We start from the raw sequence: 21,328 nt of genomic DNA, 5'->3' as shown, positions 1-21,328 counted from the left end.
GTTAAAAGGAAAAAAAAAAACCCAACACAGTAACTTGGGAGTAATAAAAGCCGAGGTTTAGAAACCCTCTTACTCTGTGGAATAAAACACTACAGCCCTGTTAAATTGGGCCTCCCTTTGAATTCAAGCTTATTTGCTAGCTTTAGGCAGTACTTTTACCCTCTTGTCAGTAAAATCCATTTTGCTTTACGTTCTGAGGTATTTTATACTACTACTATTCCTCTTCTTTCCTCCTGGTTTAAAGTTTTTCTTTCAAATTACATCAGAGTGCACATGCAGCTCTCTGTATATATGCATAAAACCTGTCATATATTGGCTAGTCACCTAGCTTCCCACCTTACTTACACCTAAGACTACTTTTCCCCCCGCTTTTGCTCTCATCTCTGATCAGTCGTTACTCCCAGATGTTGCTCTGACCCAAAGCCTCATTTTCAAACCCTAAGTGTCAGTGAGTGCCCGAGCCCACCCAGGGTCTCCCTCGCTCCCACTCCTCGGAGGGGTTATGAGGGGGGTGGCTCACTGCCGATGCCGGGCGCTGGCACACGTGCGGGCCGCGCCCCCACCCGCCCTCCCGGGCTCCGCTCCCAGGCCGCACCTAACGCCTCCCTCGATTACACACACAGAGCTCCCTACAAAACCAAGATGGTGGCGGCAGGGCAGGGCCTCGGAGCCTGTCGGCCTCGGGGAGGCCACCCCCGCCCCGCGCCCGGCCCAGCCCGGCCCGCCCTCCGCCGCCACCTGGAGCCGCCGCCGCGGCATCGCGGGACGCTGGCAGCGCCCGCGGGTTGAGCCCCCCTCACGTCCCCCGCGCAGCACCCAACCAATCGGCAGCCAGGATGTAGCGTCCCGCCAATGGGAAGAGAGGTTCCACCTCGGCTGCCGCCAGCCTCTCGTACCAATCAGCCGCTGGTACCCGCCGCGCGCCGTCGAACTGGCAGGGCGGGCAGCCAATGGGTGACGACGAGAGCCTGCCGCCTCCGCCGCCCCGTTGCTCGGCAGCAGTTGACACTAGCCCCGCGCGCGCCGCGGCGGCCCCTTTAAGCGTAGCGTGGCCAACCGCCGGCGCGTCCGCCGAGCCGCAGGCACGTACCGCTGGTGCGGGGCGGGGCCGCGCCGGGGCCGGTGGGGGTATCGCCGGGCGGAGGGAGGAGCCGGGGGGCAGGACAGGGCCGCGCCGGGGGAATGTGCACGGGGGCTGTGGGGGTTGGGAGCGGGGCCTAGGCCGAGGGTTAGCCCCGGGGGGTGTGTGTGTGTGCTCGGGTCCGCGGCTGCGGATCTTGCTGCCGACGGGCGGTGTGGGCCGGGCTGACCGGCTCGGTCCCGGGGCAGGGCAGGCAGCGGGGCCGGCGCCTGGGCCTTGGGGCTTCCGCGGCGCAGCTCGGCCACGGGGGGGGCAGTGTGCCGGGCCCGGCGGGTGTCAGGCAGCGGCTCTAACCAAAAGCGGCGTACGGGCCGCGCGAGCTGAGCCCCTTTCCTCAGAAGTCGTTTGTTGTAGGTTAAATGATTGCACTGGAAACGTGCTCTCGCGTGTAATCGTTCCTTGTTTTAAAAAGTGTTAATTAAAGATAATATTTGCTACGTTCTTTAGGAACTTGTTCCCAGTGATGGAAAAGTTACTTACGCTTTGGGAGCCGGAGAGCTGCTTTCGGGGCTAAGCTGAGCTAGGTAAGTCTGCACACCCCGGGGTGGAGGTGGGAACGGGAACCATGAATCCCCTCCTCGGTGGGGGATTTAGAAAACGTAATCTCTTTTCCTGGTTGTAGGACTGGCCTGTGCGTTGCCTATTGGGACTACCGCTTTCTCATCTCTTGCCTGGGACTTTCAGCAACTTTTTCATTTTGAGATCAGCTGATAAAAGTAACACTAAGTATTACTGCAAAAGCTGGTAAGCCAAGAAGAAATGCATTCAGTCAAGCCAGCAACTGCAGAAAGCTTCCCTAATAAAATATTTGCTCCTCAGTGAAGCCTTATCGGTAAGTATGTTTTGATATGATAAAAGTAAATTCTTTTGCTCATCTCTTTCTGGAAAAACGACAGTATTTGGATGTAAGAAAGATGATTGGAAGAAGGAGGAGGGAGGTTAATTTCGTTTTAAGTTATTCTTTGTTCGTAAGTTCAGAACTGTAGTAATTTGGATTGATGCTTTTGTACTTGTCTGAAGCTGGTTCTTTCTTGCTCTGTTCCTCTCTCCGAATAGGTGGAGAAACAGAGTGGACCGTTAGAGGTCAGCATTTGTACTCGGGGGTTGTGTGGTGGCGAGTAAAAGCATCTAGCTTCCCCTGGTCTTAGAAAGGTATTAAGATTGAAAAGGACTTCAAAAGTTTTATGAGTCTTGCATTACAGAACTAAGCTCAGGGTGTACTGTGAGAAAAGAATTACTGAGTAACTTTCCTTTCTCTTTATTGTGTAATACCTGTAATAGAGTACTTCAGTTTGCATTTCTGTGATTTACTTGGAAGTTACAGAGAGACAGTATTCTGTCATCACTGCAGTTGTTTTGTGTTCTCTATTTTGTCTGTTATGCCCTTTGCAGCGACCTGGAGCTTGACTGGTTTTTGTATTAATGAGCATGTTTTCAGTATAAAATATGTAAATAACAGATAGAAATTGCTGAAGTGAAGGAGTTTGAAATTCTGGAAACTAAACTGTTTCCAAAGTTTGCACAAATCTCAGCTTTACTTCAGCCATTCTTTACTAATCTGATCTTGTTGCATTAGGCTTTGAAAAGTATGCATGGGCCTTTTGGCAGGGGAGAGGGTTGGGGTTTTGGTGGTAGTCATGGAGCTTAGTAGACCCACTGCTAACCCATGATGTTTCATTCCTCACAAACTTATTAAATGTAGGAGGGGAAAATAGATGTCTTTGAGGATCTTACTTACATGAGTTGAACTTGTTTTATAATCAACTGAGACTAGCTGGTAACAATTGAAAAGTCAAGTGAACCAAAGTGTTTCTTAATTAGATGGTCCTTAGGCTAACTCAAGTAAAACTCAGATATCCTAGTGATTAATTTTTCTCAAGATAAACTTACATTCTTTGGGTTAATCAAATTACATTATAAACTGGTGGAAAACTGAATTTGGCAAGACTTGACAGGCTAAGGTTTCCCGTGTTGTATGGAAAATACGGTAATATTACCAATGTATAAAACTGAAAACCATTTGAAGATTCAGAAAATGTTTTTGGTTCACCTTTCTTAATTTGTTTTCAGTCCATTGCTTTTCAAAGTACTTCCAGAATGCATCAAAAATTACTGTTCGTTTATGTTGCTGTATGTCAAAATGATACTTGGCAAAATATTCTTAAAAGTAGGGAATATCCAGTACAGAAGTAATGGTTAATTCTAATCCTCCATTTCTTATAATTTGTCTGTTTTAAATATACTGAGTTATCAAAAGCATTCTTCAAAAAGATTGTTGCCTCTTCAGTGAACACTTGTGGGACTATAACTGATCAGCTTTAAGTCACTAAGTGAAAGCAAATGTTCTTGTTTTATATATATATATAATTAGACATCTTGATGATTGAACTGTAGGCATTTATGTTTTCCCTAAACGTAGTCTTTATTCATACTTGTTTTCATCTCAAGAAAAAGTCTGTGCATGATGATTTATTTCTGTCCTTCTGTGTCCTGAAGGTGGATAAAATTTGGGTGTATCTTGGCTATATTTACATTGTTGAAAGATATTTGCCCCATAGAGTAATCCCTGCCTCCACACAGGGCTAGATTAACACCTCTAGATGTGATGGTGCCACTAACACTGATGTGCCCACCCTACAAGTCCAGAACTCTGGATGCCACATGTGCCCCTGTGGTCCTGGGACAGTCTTGGATCCAAGTAATAGTCTAGGTTGCTTGAATTCCTGCCAGATTTTTTTATTCATGTTGTTATATGTAAAACAACATACATATGTTGTTATAAGTAAAACAAGGAGCACATCTTAATTGCAGAGCCAACAATTGATCGTTAGTCTAATAAAAATCTTAACAGTCTAATAAAAGACTTAGTATTACACAGGTCAAGCCATATATGGTTACAGTGATACAGGCACAAACTCTAGTACCAAACCCTTTCTTTGGTGCTGTCTTCACCCACTCACTCTCTCTCCGGGACTTAACTGGCTTCAACTGATAGAGGGAAGACTTTACAGCAAGTCATCAGCATCCCAGATCCTTCCATGGTGGGAGGAGAATGGGGGATGGCTTCTTCCTCTTTGCCTTGGGTCCTTTTGGGATCATTTTTATATACTTGTTAACACACTATGCACCTTGCTCTTTATTCTGTTCTATTGATTGATTCATGGTTCCACATTACATCTCAGTTTACTACGTGTGATGTGTTTTACGTAGAACTCATTCTTTGTTCTATGTGTTACCTATAAAACTGGTTTTACCAATAACACAAGACTGCATCCTGTTGATGCCACTAATTGAGTGTGAGTGAGATGTTACAGCTTAGGGGCCCGATGTTGTCCTGTGTTTGTTCTTTTAGGCCCCTGTAGTCAACCCATGCCTGTACTACTTACTAATGCTGCATTTTTGCAAGCGTTGTAGATAGTTCAGTCTGCACAGTATAACTGCTTGTTATTGCTGTCTGTTAGTTATAAACATAAATGTAACAGTAGATGCTAGACAATTGTACAAAGCTGAGCAAAAAGCTAAAACCGATATAGGTAAGTTCCCTGGTTGTTAACTAATTTTGTTGCTGCTAAATGAGCTGTAGCAAAGCTCCAGGCACCCAAGATGAGTTCAGACAAAGTCTGACGAATTTTGTGGCCTATGTTGTTAGCTGGAAATGAAGCCTGTGGCTTAAGCAATGACACCATACTTTGTGTGGGTTACAGACGCAACAACTGTTTTTTAACTTTTTTTTTCAGACACGATGACTGTAATAATATAAGGACTGTGTTACAGCCCTCCAGAGTACTACTTTTATATTGTTTTAGTATTTTCATATAAGTATATTAGTTTATATTTTATTTTATGTTTCTTGCATTCCCTGGGAATCTGTCCTGTGTAGACAGAGCTGATGCAGTCTTGCCTGTGCACCTGGTAAGAGAACAGTCTGTCCCCAAAACTCTGCCTGTGTATCAGTCACTGGAGACAGAGTTGTGCTAACAATGAACTGGGCCAGAAAGCTTGAATTTGTAATGAAAACTGTCTTGGCAGCTGACGTTTCTGTTCTGCTTGGCTATGCAATTCTGTATGTATTGACAGTGGAATAGAAGGTAGAGAAGCATGCTAAATTTATTTTATTGGGAAATAACATAGTGAAGAATTGACAGCTCGTTTACAGGTTTGTTGTATGCCCTGCAGCATAGGGGAATTTTGATTGAAAGATGCTCAATTTTTATGTGTAGTTTGCTTTGCTACTTAGAAATGGGCTAGGAGCTGATGTTGTTCAACAGTCAGAACTGATGGGCTCTGATCCAAGTCCTGTTTATTCACCCATTAGAGGCTTAATGTCTTGAAGTTGGTTTGAAGGGAGTTAGATGGTGAAATAAACTTGAGAGCTGTGAGGAGTGGTGAGAAACAAAAGACATAGGAGGCTGAGCATAGTCAATAAAATACTTTCGAAACTGATGAGAAAATTCTTTTGACTGAGAAAGTGAGGAAACTTTTTTATGTATTTGCTCCATTGTATTTTCAGGAACTGTCTCCAGAAATGCAAAATAAGGTGATTTTACCTTGAGGTTAGGGGATTTTTCAGTTTACATCAAAAGACAGGCTGCAGGAGTAGCCCTTCTTGTTTTATACCTGCTGCTGATGTAATGTTTACCATGTACCAGCAGTGTGATCTCGCCAGATATAAAAAACCCCAAAAGCGTATATTTGCCTTTTCCTATAAAGCATGTGACACAAATGTGTATGCTCCTGACTGTTCTTGAAGGCATGAAACACTAGATGTTGTAGGGTGTTTTCCAGGACAAAGACTGTGATACGTAGGTACAGTCTCATTCGTGGTTAGGGGCAGACTGTCCTCCAGACAAATGGGACAACTGATTTTCAAGCCCATTATTTAACATCACTGGAGTGTCAGAAATTGAGATATGGAAGATTTAGTCAAGTTCTACAAATAATCTTAATTCCAGTCACATGAGGAAGCTGTTAATTCATTTAGTTTGAAATACAATTCAGGAAACTAAATGTATCAAACTTTTGCTTGTTTTGTTATCCAGTGCTTTCCCCCTCTCTAACCTGGGAGTAACTTACTGTTCTAGATTGAGCTGCATTAATTTTATGATTTCTCTTTCGGGGGTGAAGTATTACACTCAGTAGTTTGAGGCACTAGTAGCATTCGTAGAGTGATGTCTGTCACATTTAATATAAGTAATAAGGCTAATGTAGCACGGCATGTGGCATAAGGTTATAGGCATCCTAAGTCATTTTACAGGGTTTTTACCTTTCTTTCTTAACTAAACAGCAAAACCATTGTTGCTTTTTCTCTCTCTCTAAATTGTTACAGAAAAATAGATTCTGAATGATAGAATAACTACTGTTTGCTAAACTGAACCACAAAGATCTCATGCTTTGGAGATGAAGATGGTAAACCCAAGGAAATAATCCAGCTGCTGCCATTGTGACAACTGAAAGACCTTTGTGTCAAAATGAACAGTTTTTGAGAAGGATCTGGAAAACCATTAAATCTGAAAAATGGGAGAAAGGATAAGAAGCCCAGATTCTGAACACGACAAGAAATCAAATGGGGATAAAAACAGTGACTCCTATTATTCAGATGAAGGTAATGCTTCTCATTCATCTGACCAGTCGCCAACAGTAAGCTATCCATCTACAAGCCAAGAAAAAAGAGATTACAAACCACAAACTTCAAACAGCCTTGTGCACTACCAAGGTAGGTAGAAAGCAGAAACGGCTGCTTTGTTAACTGCTCCAAAGAGTTAATTATCTTTGAAAGCTGAAATAAAAGTGGGGAACTAGTGTTACGAGAATCTACAAATAAGGTTCATATGAATTATGCTGCAGGTAGTAGCATAGTCAGGTAGACTGAAACTACTCAGTTGAAGGCTGAAATTAATCTGTTCCTGCATAAGGAGGATTTTTGGTGATTTTGAGAATTATTCATATTTCTCTTAATAAATTAACATGGCTCATATACTAGCCTCTTGTTGAATCATGCTTCTTTTTGCCTTTGACAGAAACCTCAAGGCCAAGGACCCAAGGCAAGTCTTTACTATGCAGCCTGTAGGAGAGACAGTTGTTAACATTTCTCTGACAAAATACCCTAAAGATAACTCTCTTGTGGAAATCTAGTTGACTAAGCTTTACAGTGTAATACTGTGTGCTTTCGCCAAACAAAAAAAAGACCACCAATGTGGCAAGAGGGAGAAAATGTGTTTGCTGAAAGTTAGGTTCATGTGAAAATTCAAAATAGTTTTTTCAGGTCATTCTCTAAGGGTAAAATATCTCCAGTTTGAGATGAAATAGCTCCCCTTTGAGCTCCCTCACACACACCTCACCTGCATAAGCTGCTTTCTTGATTGAGACTGTGGGGAAGTGAATATCCCTGCAAAAAGGGAGAGAACGGTTATACAGGTCCTGGGCTGTAGTAGAGATGTGAAGTCTTTCTGCCATGCTTTGAGAGCTTGTTCTAAATGATGGCACACATTTTCTGGTGAAGTCAGAGCATATCCTGCCTTTCCTGGGCAAGTGCACAATTTCATTCGTAAGTGCTTGGTATGTATAATTTGGTCAACATTATGATCTAGAGTATGCCAGAAGGTCTGACCTTAGATAATGAGTTTGCCCAGGGAATGTAACCCTTCAGGTCCTTGACAGTGTTGGTGTCCTAGTGCAGCTGGTGTTTTGCTAAGCTTCTCTGTGTTCAGAAGCGGCATCTTCTCCATAGCGGTCATGCGTTAGCTGTCTGGGAAACAAAAGCTGCAGTTCCACTGTGTTAATTTGGAGGGAGCAAGTGAATGACTAGTTCTTTGATTACATAGCCAGAATGGAATATAATTATTACATGAAGGTAGTGTGAATATCATGTTGTTCTTGAAAGATGGTGTTCCCCAGTTTAACTATATGGTCAAAGTTCAAAATTCGTGTTGGAATTTTCTGTTCTGCCCTAAATCCGGAGAAATTCTTGAAGGAGCTGGAAATCTAGGGTTAATGGGAATTCCCTTAGCTGGTGATAGGAATGGCATCATTCCTGCAGTGCATGTATTAGATAATCTTTTCACACCTGAATGTGACATTAAGTGTTCTTTTTAAAGGAAAAAAACACCCTCTGTTGTTTGCCCGAGCTGTGGAAAAAATGAGCATCAAGCAGAAAATGAATGAGGATTTGTGCAAAATGTTTAGAGGAAATTACAGGAAGATGTTTTAAAGCTTTTATTTTTGCTGTAAAATATTCTCTGTAGGACAGAAACATGGTGAGCGCCAAAGGGGAGGAAGAATTTGCTTTCACACACACTCACAGTCTGTGCATAGGTAACTGCAGTTGCTGTATCCTGGCTTTCAAGCCTGTATTATAAGCTGCTGCTCAGTATGTTTCTTCCAAACACTGATATATCTTAATGAATTATGCGCTCTCTATATATTCAGTTGTTTAAAGAGGTATTTTGGTGGATTATATGCTTCGTTCTTTGAGTGTGGCTTGAGAGGCAAATAAGATAGAAACAAAATGTTTAGCTTTTATCTGTGGGGATGATAATAAAATAATATCGAATAGGAACACGGGTGATGCATACTAGTAATCAAATAATGCTGTGTGGAAAATAACTTGTGATACAAGAAAAAATTATTCAGGGGAGGACTGAATTTTCATGGGATTTATAATTTTGCTTTGGAGGCTTTTTGCATTGAGCCTTTGAAATCTGGTGTTTTGTCTGTAAGCATGGCAGCTGGATTTGAAAATACTACTGCATTTGTCTGAGAGAATTACATCTTGCATAATACATAACTAGCTAGCGCTCAGCTAATTGTTGCCATTTTAAAAGCATTTGGTAATATTATGTGCATAAGAGTATAGTATTTCTAAAACATTTTAATAAATGATATCAAATATTAACAAAATAAGACTATTTCTGATATGATTTGCAGATGATTACTTTACAATGGTCCTATATTGATGGCTGCATTTTTACGGTAGATCACAGACATAAATCTCCATTATTTTTTTTAATCTATCTATTTTAATCTATCAAAAGGAGCATAAGTCTATTGTATATATGCCTATTATTGTCTGGTTTGAAGGCTGCAGTCTCTACTAAGTATTGTAAATTTGTTTCAGGCAGAGCTTTATTCCAGGAAGGATGTCTGAATAGGCAAACTGCATTGTCTTAGAGTAAACATGCTTTTTTATTTTTCCTCTCATAGCCACGAAGAAATTGGGTTCCAAATATGCACCAACGAAAAGAGGGACACAGTTGGGTTTCCGTTCTCAGAGCCTCACTAGGGATTCTCCTGCAAAAGATATAGATCTTGTTACAAAAAGAGTTCTTGCTGCTAGGCTGCTGAAAATCAATGAGCTCCGAAATGAACTGACTGAACTCCACATCAAACTAGATGAGCTGCAGAAGGAAAACAGGGTGCTGAAGAGGCTTCAGCACAGGCAGGAGAAAGCCTTGAATAAGTTTGAAGATACGGAAAATGAAATCTCTCAGCTCCTTGCTCGGCACAACAATGAGATTAGAATATTAAGGGAGCGCCTACGAAAATCTCAAGAGAGAGAGCGTGCAAATGAGAGACGGCTGAAAGAATCGGAAGATGAACTGTACAGAACAAAAACCGTCTTGCAGAAACTGAAAAAGCTGTCTGCAGAGAAGCACCTTGTGGAAAGAGATGACCTGGCAAAGAAACTAGCCTATGCAGAGAGCAGGCTAGAGGACAGTGAAAAAAGAATTAAGGTGAGATGACTTCTTTTTTTTTTTTTTTTTGTAAGAAATTCTGGTACAGCTCTTTTTTACCATAATGAGTTTCATGAATTGTATTGTTTTTCACAGTTGTGGAGCAAAGAGATTCCTTTTATTATTTTATTTTTTTACACATAAGTAGCATCAAGTAAATTATTTCCAAGGTCATTATATAGTTACATTACAGTAGTTGTGCATTCAGATATCTGGTTACAGATTAAGTATATTTCGTCAGAATATATACTGTAGATTTGTTCTTTTATTTAGTTATAAGAACACTTCAGAAATGCATGCAGCTATAGTACAACCTTACGCTATCTAATTTATCCTCTCGGAGGGGAAGCAATTGTTGAATATTTCCTGGGTATTTAGGGAACTGTATATTAAAATTCTAAACAACATACATATCAGCTTTTTTTCAGTTTTGTGAACTGCATTCATACAGCGTTTGATTGTCTGCTGTTCTGCACATCTGAGGGTTGAACTAAAAAAAAAACCAAAATGAGCTTTAGAACATTTTATGGGTATCCACGTTAGAGATTTTGTGCAATGTATTTTAATTTTGTTCAGAAAAAATCTTTAAATTTTTGTAAAAACGTCTAAACATGTCTACATTGTAAACATATCTAAAAAATAACTTCAAAATAACTGTGTTAGCACTATTAAGCTGTTGGTAGTTGTATGCAATACCATTTTTAGCTGGAATTATGTTCATCATTAAAATGGTGTGAAAGTGTGGTCTCTATATTAGTAATTAAACCTAAATTACTTTATAGACATAATAGATCTGGAAATCCAAAGGATTAAACTGGAAACTAAGCTTTCATAAAATAAATACCAAGATACCAAGGTATAAACAGCTGAGTTACCCAAATCACCTCACCCTGTAGTGTCACCATCTGGCATTTGTAGTTTTACAATCAGGTATTTCGGCATCTGTAGTACGGGATAATGTTAAAATGAATCATGCTCTAAAAAATAAGGGATTTTCTTCTACTTTTGTCTTATCATTATAGCTTCACTTAAAACAGCTATTGCAAGATGAGGGTATGTAAATGAAACCACAATCACAGATTTGTTTCTAGTAGAACGGTTAAAAAGTATTTCTTGTCGTCTTCCTTCTAATCCTGCACCACTTCCAGGGAGGTATTCTGTTTCTTAACCATCAATTTGAGATTTGTCTTGAGATCTGGAGTTCCACTGTGCCAAAAGCCTTGCAGAACATTGTGTGTGTTCCTATTACGTCCTCAAATCACCTCTCGATACTCTGGAAGGATGAGCTGCAGCATCTGCAGGTGCTCTGTCTGCCCCCTCAAAGTTAAGATTAAGGGTTTAAATGTATTCAGTGTTACAGCAATGCTGGAGCCAATATCTGATTCAAAGATGCTGGTTTTCTGTAATTTTATTGAAGTAATTTGACTATAAAAAAATTACTTCAGTTGTTAAAAAAAATTGTTTTGTTTTAATTGAAGGATCTGGAAAAAAATCTTGAATTAACTGGTAGCAGTTTTCAGCGAGAGTTACAGTCAAAGAAAAAAAAGATGTTTGAGGCTCAAGAAGAAAACAGAGCGCTCCAAGAAGAGCTTCAGCAACTAAATCAGAAGCTGAAGGTAAAATGTGAAGCAATACGGGTTACTAGCTGTGTTCTGGCATTTTATCTTTGGAAGTATCTGTAATGAGGTTTGAGTAGTTTACCAGTGACCGCACTCTCTGATATGTACTTAATTACATACCACATCTAAGTTCTTTTCCTGCTTTAAATTAAAATGTTCTGTGCTCTGACCCTACAGTGTTTATAACAGGAATGTCTCTATGTTAATCATTATTGTTAGACTAGTTAAGAAAACAAGGTCAAGTACATAGCCAAGCGTTGAAATTAAGCCACAAGATCTATTGGAAAATTAGGTTTGGAAGGCTTGAATTTAAAATAAAATCTGCAGGTATATACAGTGCTTTGTGTTACTGATGTACTTGAATTACAGTAGGTTTATGTAAAGATTAATTTCATGTATTTGTGATATCGATGCGTGTTGCTAAATTTGAGCAAAGGTTTCTTTGCATCCCACCACCCCATCATTGCCTAGATTTGTACATTTGAGGACTGAAAGTATTTTGTTCTGCCTAGTCAGTTTATCTTTAGAAAAAAAAAATATTATATAAGACTTGAGCTAAAACACTTAATTTCTAGGTGAATTTCCTTCAAAACCCCAAGTCTCAAACATACTTCTATAATGGAGGTGCACCAGTTTACCACCTTACTAGCTATCAGCAAGTAGCAGTAGCATTAACTCTAAAACTTACTTGTTTACAGTGTTTTAAGCCTCATTTGTTAGTGAAGATTTTAATATTTTGAAAATATTTTCATTATTAGATGATTTCTGATAACTCACTGCTCTTTTTTAAAATTTATTTATTATCTATTCAATAAATGTTATGAAAGAAGAGTATGTCTCTACCTCATGATGCAGTGGGCCTCTGCTCCATGGTACTGACGTGCCTTATGACAAGTAGCATCGCTGGCATTGAAATGTTTAACTATTTACAATTCTGAAAATTCAGTTATGCGATCTATACATACACTGTAAGTCTTATTCATGTATGTGGAAGCATTGGCATTTAGTGATTTTTCACTGCAGAGATGCTTCCCCGCCTCCCCTTACCAAACAGTTTGCTAGTGAGTTTTTTGGGGGGAAGGCTCTATGTGCTTTCTCATAGCATAAACAAAGTTAGGAATGTGATTTTTCTCCTTAAACCAGTGTGTGTAACTATTGATTACTTTGTTGCTATTTACAACATATATTTTGAAGTCAATTTACATCTTTGTTAATGACTGGTAAATGAAATTTAGTAACTCACTGTTATACTTGCCTGTCTCATTCACAGGAAAAAGAACGAGAACTTGAAGCAAAAAATATATATGCTAATCGTATGTTGAAACTGTCACCAAGAAAAGACATGGATGTTATACAGAGAAAAAGAGGTAACGTATAAAGCAATAAAAGCAGAAAAATTAATAGTGACACTTTTAAATTACTCTGCTAGGTTATGTCATTCAAGCCATTCAGTGTTGGACCCTGCCACTGCTTGTTCAAGAATGTTTACTTTTTTGCACAGCACTGGTTACAAAGAAGGGTGCATTATTTGTTTGACTATCCTGTATGTGCAGCAGAACCAAACCCCAGAACTTCATCAAACAGCCTTCTGAATTCCTTTCGTCTCAGATGTTCATGGGTGTAGGAGGAGGGGAATATTGTTTAGTAAATTCTCTAACAGATCATAGATCATGTCTACATGACAATAAATTACAGAGGCTTTAAAATATGTAACTTGATTGCTGTGAATATTTTGGGGATGTTTTTTATTTATTTTTTACTAATTCAGATTTACTGTCTGTCAGATGAGCTGCACTCTTGTTTTTTCGTCAGAGTACATATGTCCCAAAACATAATTCTAAAAGTATCAGTGCAGTGATTTCTTCTGGTGTGACAAGGCAGCCTCAAGCCTTCTGCTATCCACATAAATATGTTGTATGTATGTGTGTGTCTGTGTGTATACTCAGACTGTTTTCACTGGATCAGTAAAATCTACTTGTCAGAAGAAGCAGGAATTTATGGGACTGTTTTAAATATTTAATGCCAGCATTTCAAATAGTTTGTCTGCTGCTCATTTTATTATAGATTCTCTATTTAATTACTCTATTTTAGGTTCAAATATTTCAAAATGTCATTCCATAGGGATAAGTATATATGTTTCAAAGATGCAAACAAGTGAATTTTAATTTTATGTGTTTGCTTTGCTACATGTAGCTTCTGTGACAAGCAGTAACACGAGTGGGGATTTTTTAACAGACACCCAGTACGCTGTAATGACTTTATAAGTAGCTTTAAGGTGGTATTTTTAATTATTTTTTCAGCAGATGTTTTGCATGCCGTTTTTTTAAATTAGCGTTTACAGATGCTGAAAACAAGTATGTAAAACTTGTCAATACTTTCCACTCCCATTGGCTCTGATTACTGTCTTTTATGTTTGCTACAAATCATTAAAAATGAGAGGTAGGTATATAGTGGGATATTTTCAAGTGAAAACATGATTTAATTAGTTTGCATTTTCTACAGCCAACAACCAAAATATTAAAAAAGGAGCACAGCTCACAAAAGGTGTACAGACCAGTGGATACTTCTCACCAGTAGAATTTCTTCCAGAATCAGAACTTGCCTGTGGTGACAAGAAAGAAGGGACTCTTCCTAAAATAGTGAGTTCTATAAAAATCTGAGACTTGCTCCATATAACTCACCTATTGGGCTGAATTTTAAATGCAGAGCTTTTTATTTATTTATTTATTTTTTTTATTTATTACACATATTTTAGAAAATATGTGTAAATACACAAATATTTAGAAAATTTGACTATAGAAAACATTCTGATCTCTAGGAGAAACTTCCTGTCCAGAAATACTGTACTCCATTTTTGTGACACTTAGTTTATCACATTCTGTGTCTTACTGATAACGATTACCTCTATTTATTTTTCTGCCATTGTAATTTCTTTGAAGTTTTTAAGACTTCATTTTGGTTTTCTTCCCTTTTATTTCTAACATTTATTTGAGCAATCTGTTGTAACGGTGCTGGCTGCCTTGTCTCTCTTTTTGCTTTGGTCTTAATGATGGTTTCTTTTACTTTGCAGATTTATTTCACAATGCATAAATCTAACCCTTCTTATTGTTATAGTGCTGGTATTTCTTCTGTCGTTTTTCCAGCTTCGTGAATATGGTTGCATATTTTTCTTTTTCAATTTCCCTTTTTATTATCAAGTAGTACCATTACAAGTATTGCTAATGCTTCTGTGACCTCAAGCTAAAATCGAAGAGATTTGTAAGGTATTATTACAAAGCAGAGCGACACAGATTCTGGCAAAAATTGTACAAATTCTGATTACGTAAGGCTAGGACTATTTGTCAGAAATAATGCTCTGAGGATGGTCTTGACTGGCTTCCTCCAGGAAGTAGGACTAAAGCTTTTTTGTGGCCGTTTCATTCATATGTTCTCTCTTCCAAAATCTGTTCTGTAGGTGTGGATGTAATTTAATGTATGCATTCTTCCAGTGTATACTTTTGGTGTGTGAGTTACAGAACCATACAGCTGGTACAAGTGCAGCTCATGGGGTCCAACTAATGTCTCTTATAAACCTCTCTAGTTCATGTATGGCTATTGCTGTAAGTATCATACATGAAATTTGGGTAGCCTGTGCTTTCATCATTTTTCTAAGTCAAGCATTTGAAATACTTGACCACCATCTCTTTATGAAGTTATTTTTTTTAAAAAATATAATAATGATAATCATGTACATGAAGGGAGAATACTTGAAGCTGTTTTGGCTGATAGTCATATTTTCTCTTTCTTAGTGGTAACTGTTTCTCTTATTTTTCTTAGAAGTGTGTATTAATCTAGAAACTTATTTTGTTCTAAAGGAATACTACAAAGTTAGCATCCACATGTTGGATTATGCTGGCTTTCTCTTCCACTACTTTTCTGTATTAGTGATTTTTTTTAATGCTGACATTAATATCTTTTCTGCAGGTTCTTTCCTTTTAAATGTTTATGTATAGTCACTACCTGAATTTTTCAGCCAGGATTAAACTTTTCTTTTTCATTGTTTGTTACTTAATACTCCATAAATTTAAGTACCACCATGAAACAATCTGAATCTACAACCCATTCACTTGAGTAAGAAGATTAGATTATGGAAATAGCAGGTAACTAATTGCTTTTTTAAAAAATAAGGTGATGGGGTCTGGTCTTCCATTAATGTCCTTGAAAAAGACAACTTCTGTCTTCAGGAGAGAGCTATCCTAACACAGTGATAATTTCGCCTTACAACATCGGGCCTGCAACTTTCCTGAAACATGTAATACAGAATAGGGTTGATTGTCTATTATTTGTTTCAGCTGCATAAAACTGTGCTAGAGATAACATTTTTAGGGCCAGACCCCTGGGTTGTCAAAGCTGGTTTGGTTTAGATGACTTGCTCCGGTTTTCATTCAGCAGTAAGAATGGAATTTGACAATGACATAGGAAGTTTGTTTGATTTTTTTTTTTTTTTTTTTTTTTGTTTATTTTACTGACTGTTTTCCCCCATGAGTTTCAGTTTTATATTAATTTATTTCAGGAAAAAGAAACTCAAGATAAAGGATGGAAAGAGCAAGCAGACCTCCTAAGACAAGACCAAGACATGGAAAGGGAAGAGAAACTGAAACGTTTTCAAGAAATACAGGCTGTAGAGGAGAAGGCTCAAAAACTTCATGATGGTAAGGAACTAGGCAGCTGAAGGCTGAAAAATACACCACAGAATACTAATTAAGTGAGATTGCTAGTTTCTTATGAGAAGGGCAAAATGATTTTACAGAGATCACTACAGTGGAAAATGATTTTCAGTTATATTATGCAAAGAAAATCAGAAAAAAATACGGAATATAGAATAATCTATGCCCTGTACTCAGCTGTGATTAAGTATGCAGCAGCAAAAAATGCTGTCCGTGAAAAATTATTGAAGCCTGAGAGATTTTGCTTTACAAAGCAAGGATGACATAGCAGGTAAATGCTGATGTTATTTCTGACTTGCTAGGTGTTACTGAGGTAGGCAGTAGATTTTTATTACTGCAGAACAAATCTGCATTCCTTAATATGGCCTGGGTTTTCAGTGCATATCTACCTCACTTGCATCATTTGAAATTGTAGTTTCTCCTTTCACTTGTGGTTATCTGAATTATTTGGTGTGGCTATTTGAGAAATGTCAGTTTCTATTGTTATATTCTAATACTGTATTTTTATTCATTTGGTTTTCACAATATCTTAATGACCTGAATTTTAAGTCTCTTAATCTAAAGTACTTTAGATGGACTGCATCCTGTCATGATAAAATACTCTTTCAGTGATTATAGTTAATGAACAGTAACACTTATTATAGTTGACAAGGAAGAATTCTAAAAAATCTATAGCTGCTTTCAGCAGTAAATCCTCTACCTTCACTGGCATCAGTGCATAACTCACATAAGCCAAGAATCTGCTCTGTTACGTCCTTTAAATAAGATGATTTGACCACCTTACCCATCTTACAGTATAAGCTGGTATTTTCCCCACCTTATGTATAGAAAGGTAGCTCCTTACTTATAATGATATGCTACAAAAATTTTTTTTACATATATTAACTGAACTGTTGCAGTTATTTCTGTAAGCTTGATCTGAAGTACAATAGATAACATGGAACTTTGTGAAACGTCAGTCAGTAATTTCAATGAAACGTTCACAGTGCAATGCCAGTATGTTGGAAGTGCCAGGTAGTCATATTCAACTTTTGGCCAAATGCACGTCTGTTGTCGTGATAGAAAAATATTTTGAAGAGATAAATATTTGAGAAGCTTCCTTTTTCTTGTATGAATAAACATTTGCAGGTTCTATCTGCAAGTTCTTACTATTTTGCACCTTTGGCGTTGGTTTATAGCGCTGGAAACTGACATTTGCATTTGCACAGACACATGCTCTCACTGAGTTCATGTGGTGATGCACAGACACTTGTGTAAAGGTGTTTTCTGTATGCAGCAGTTGCAGTATATTTTAAATCATTTGCTTCTTGCAACCAGTAATGACTCCTATGGCTTTGGCCTGGTAACTTCACAGGAGTAGTTCCCTTTATGGAAAAAAAAAAACCCCAAACATACATCCCAGAACTGTCCTAATGTCAGTGGTGCTGACAAGAAAAATACGGTACTGTGCAAGTCAGAGCTGTTAAAATCAGTGATGTGGTATCATTTTTGTTCAAACCCAGGAAATGGAAAGGCAATTGGCAGAAATTAAATTCCTCTGAAAATTCTAAAATGTGGATAATGTCCTAATCCCTTTGGAAGGTGACAGTAAACTTTTATATCTAAGCAGAGAACCTGGTGTGAATGTAGTTGTAAGTTCTGAAGAATTTATTTTTGCAGTAGGAAAACCATGTTATGCATAGAAGACCATATTGGAAACTCAGTGGTTTTTGCTTGCATTATTTTCAAAATAATCTTCTAAAGGCATTTTAAAACTTAAACATTTTAAATAATGTTTAAACGTTTTATGCAGAGTGGGAAAGGGAAGAATATGACAAAATGAAAAAAGAAAGCAGCTTTTTATTGGATGAAGGAGAGAAAACAAAGCTGGAATCGGAAAACCACAAACCTAAAGTAGAGAGAGAAAGCACTGAAATGCTGGAAGAGCGGCAAAAAAGAGAGTTCCTACTTGCTAAAATGCAAGAAATTGATAGAGAAACACAAAACGTGAAACCTGATTCCCAAGCATCACTCATAAATACAGCAAGAAAACTTGATTCCCTGGAGAAAAAAGAAAAAACAAACCAATTCTGTGAGATTCCTGGGAAGGTTAATAATGGATTTCCTGTAGGTGGCAGCCAGGATGATGCCACAGGAGCACAAGGGCAGAAGCAACGAAATCTAAGGACTGTAGATTTACGCGGTGAGTTAACATTTGGTAGTTATGTACCTTCCTTTGGGAAAGGATCAGGGAGACCGAGTTGGCTTACTCAAAAAAATGACAACTTAGAAGAAAATGTTAAAGAAAATGCAGATTTCAATACTAAGAAAATAAAGAAGTCCAATTTAATGGAACAACTCTTTGGAAGCACTACCGACCTTTCTAAAAATGACGTTACAACACCTTTTGACGTAGATTGGAACTTTGGTAATACTCCTCCAGTCAATAAAAACAGTAAAGTGAAGGTAAAAGAAGACAGTGGGCTTTTTGGCGAAGGAAGAAACCTAAACAGACACCGTTTGCAACACACTACAAGCAAGCTGGGAGTTAAGACCCTTGGTTCTTTAGAAGACGAAATTGAAGAAGTAATTTTACAATAATCATATTTTTATATGTTTCATATGTAAATACTGGAAAATATTTTCATGTAATATTTATTAGATTTGAAACATTTCAGATACACTGTAAAGCCTTATGAAGGAGTAATTTACATAAATGGGTATATGTGTAGAGGAAAGATGCACTTTGATAGAACAGCCTAACTTATATGCAGGATGTTTCTTCTAAAATATAATATCCAAATACAGACCTTGGAGGTGTGGCAGTGAGTTTCTCGGCAGAAGGATAGGGAAGGTGTCCTAAGGGACTTTGGTAGATGAGGTAGGTGCTGGCTGGCTGCCTCAGTGCCATCTGAGAAGACACTTGCCCCAGTTTGGGCTCCAGACTGACTGTCGACGTTGGCACGTGGCACCATCTGACTCGTGCTGCGGCGTCTTGAGCTCCCAGAGGCTTGGTAGCGCAGAGCTGGTAGGGATGCCGTAGGAATGGAAGGACCTGCAAAGGCTTACGCTCAGCTGAATCCTTTGCTCACACTCTCTCTCGCAGCCTTCATGGCTCCCTCTGGCTCTTGCTCCCCTGTGTGCTTGCTCTCTTTCCCTCTCCTCTCACTTTTCCCCTTTGCTTGCTTTCTGCCTTCTCTTGCCATAGCTCTCAATTTTTGTGACTTAATGATGTGTAATGGTATGTTAAGTAAAATTATACTTCTCACAGGGGAGCATTATTTTTTATTATAGAATGAGTTGCCTAAGAAAGGAAGCAAGCTTTTATGTGGCAGCCCTGGCACTCGGGGCAGCTACTAGATGGGCATCTCTGGCTAGCCAGCATAGGAAGTGTGGTGTTTTAACCTGTTGGCTGCTCACAGTAAACTCTCTTTCATTTGGAGTACTTCTAGGCCTCAGACATCTTCTTTGTCAGGCATTTGGAGAGCCTCTTAACTGTGTCGGGAGAAGGCATTGAAACATCAGTGTCATGAAATGGATAGAGATGTACCTAGCACAAAGGGTCAAGTAGAGAGAAAATATTCTACACTGCCATCGTGTTATCTCAGAAGAACATCAACAGAAGAACAACTAACTCAGGAACAGCTGATCTCTCTTCTGCATAGATTTTCTGTAGACATTACTAACAAATTTGTCTAACTCTTCTCATATATTGATTGTATTTATTATATAATGCCATTTTTGGTAACATCTATGTAAAATTACAGTCATTACTAAGTAATTTTTTTAACAAAATGGTTTTATTAAATGAGTACAATTTTTGTGTCTAGATCATCTTTAACACAAAGTTCTGACTTTTTATATATGTTATTGATACTGGGGGGGAGTTGGTAGCAACATTGCTAGTGATGCTACTCACTGGATGGTGTCATGTACACACATTAAAAAGGTAACCAATGGAGGATTTAGCAGAGGCATTCCAGAAAATAAGTTGAAGGTCATTCCTTAGTAGGACAGCAGATTTTGAAATGCCCCTCTGGTATGGTCCCCTGAGCCCGATTCAAAACATGCTAAAATACAGAAAAGAATTCTTATGATTTCAGAATGCTTAGAGTCAGGATTTCTCTGAATACAATGGCTCTTCTGGAAAGAAAGGCTGGTGTCTGCATCATGCAGTAACTTTGTTTGCTCCCCTTTCAGAAAGAAAATTAGTCACAGATCCAGACCCAGTGCATGGGACTGTTCTCACTACGCACCCTGTAATGAAGAGCAGTTCGTGTTCACCTGCTCGCTTACAATCCTGATTATATTCATAAAAGTATTACAGAATTAACTGGTTCATTTTGCTTGCAGATGGTCAGAATGTCAGGACGATTCTGACCAGCAACAATGGTAACTGTCTGTGAGTAAAACTGTTGGCGTTACTCTTCCGCGATGACTTCTTTGGGGGAATACTGTGGTGTAAGAGGTAGGAGAAGCCTGCAGGTGTTAGTGAGTGGTTAGTTATTTGTCTTAACTTTCTTGTCCTACTTGTGGGAGACTGCTACCCTTCTAGAAGAAGGCGCATTGCTCCTGAAGATACTGCTGAGGTGGGTTGTTTATTTTTCTTTCCTGTGGTTGAGGATTCTAAGGCGTAAAACAATGATGTAGCTGCTGCCGTTATTAAGGATCATGTAGCATATAGAGGGTTGTGTTTTGTTTCTTTGTAAGTCAAGCCATTAGCATCTGGCAAATTCTAACTATTGTGCTGAACTGATGTGCCCTGCTGTTTCAATTACAAATGTATAGTTTCTAAGCTGTTTTTCATATTATCAGCCCCTTCTTAAGTTGACAAATGTTCACATCCTGTAACCAGACTCTTTCTAAAGCAAACACTGCAGTGACTTGCAGTACACACACACACAAAAAAAAAGGTGGATCTGTGTTAGGAGGACAAAAATAAATTAATCTTCTGTTCTGGGAACAGTATCACAGGTATAGTTTCCATTTTCCCCTCATTGTTGTCTGTCTCTGCAGCTTATTCTGTTTTCTTGCTGCACTTTGTGGTTTTAGTTACTTATATGCAAGCAACATTGCAGTTAAAATGTGTAAAGCCAGCGCTTTGAGAGGGCATCTTCTTTTTGGGGTGGGGGGAACCTTTGGGTCCTTCTAACA

At 38.7% G+C, this 21,328-nt stretch overlaps 1 protein-coding gene across 3 annotated transcripts; it reads left to right on the top strand.

The window, feature by feature from the left end:
• Positions 1–1,239: 1,239 nt before the first annotated feature.
• Positions 1,240–20,003, top strand: LCA5 (lebercilin LCA5). 3 transcript variants are annotated; one of them, XM_037392329.1, is made up of 10 exons: positions 1,240–1,665; positions 1,764–1,973; positions 6,468–6,743; positions 9,341–9,870; positions 11,349–11,486; positions 12,760–12,856; positions 13,992–14,128; positions 16,042–16,180; positions 17,988–18,760; positions 19,650–20,003. In XM_037392329.1, exons 3-10 carry the CDS (start codon positions 6,656–6,658, stop codon positions 19,689–19,691), a joined length of 1,944 nt encoding a protein of 647 aa, XP_037248226.1. In that variant the 5' UTR covers positions 1,240–1,665; positions 1,764–1,973; positions 6,468–6,655; the 3' UTR covers positions 19,692–20,003. The 3 variants fall into 3 exon arrangements, with proteins under 3 accessions (XP_037248226.1, XP_037248224.1, XP_037248225.1); XM_037392327.1 differs by having other exon boundaries at positions 1,241–1,665; positions 6,468–6,854; XM_037392328.1 differs by having other exon boundaries at positions 1,241–1,665; positions 6,468–6,854; positions 17,988–20,003.
• Positions 20,004–21,328: the final 1,325 nt, after the last annotated feature.

This window comes from Falco rusticolus, chromosome 6 (assembly GCF_015220075.1).
Source record: "Falco rusticolus isolate bFalRus1 chromosome 6, bFalRus1.pri, whole genome shotgun sequence".
Taxonomy (NCBI): Eukaryota; Metazoa; Chordata; class Aves; order Falconiformes; family Falconidae; genus Falco; species Falco rusticolus.
The sequence above is the reverse complement of the archived record's forward strand: the minus strand, read 5'-3'. Positions and strand labels throughout refer to the sequence as shown.

Coding starts and splice junctions, on each gene's coding strand:
- LCA5 (XM_037392327.1), top strand. CDS start 6,656: ATGGGAGAAAGGATAAGAAGCCCAGATTCTGAACACGACAAGAAATCA. Junction 6,855..9,340: donor CAGCCTTGTGCACTACCAAG/GTAGGTAGAAAG, acceptor TTCCTCTCATAG/CCACGAAGAAATTGGGTTCC. Junction 9,871..11,348: donor ACAGTGAAAAAAGAATTAAG/GTGAGATGACTT, acceptor TTTTAATTGAAG/GATCTGGAAAAAAATCTTGA.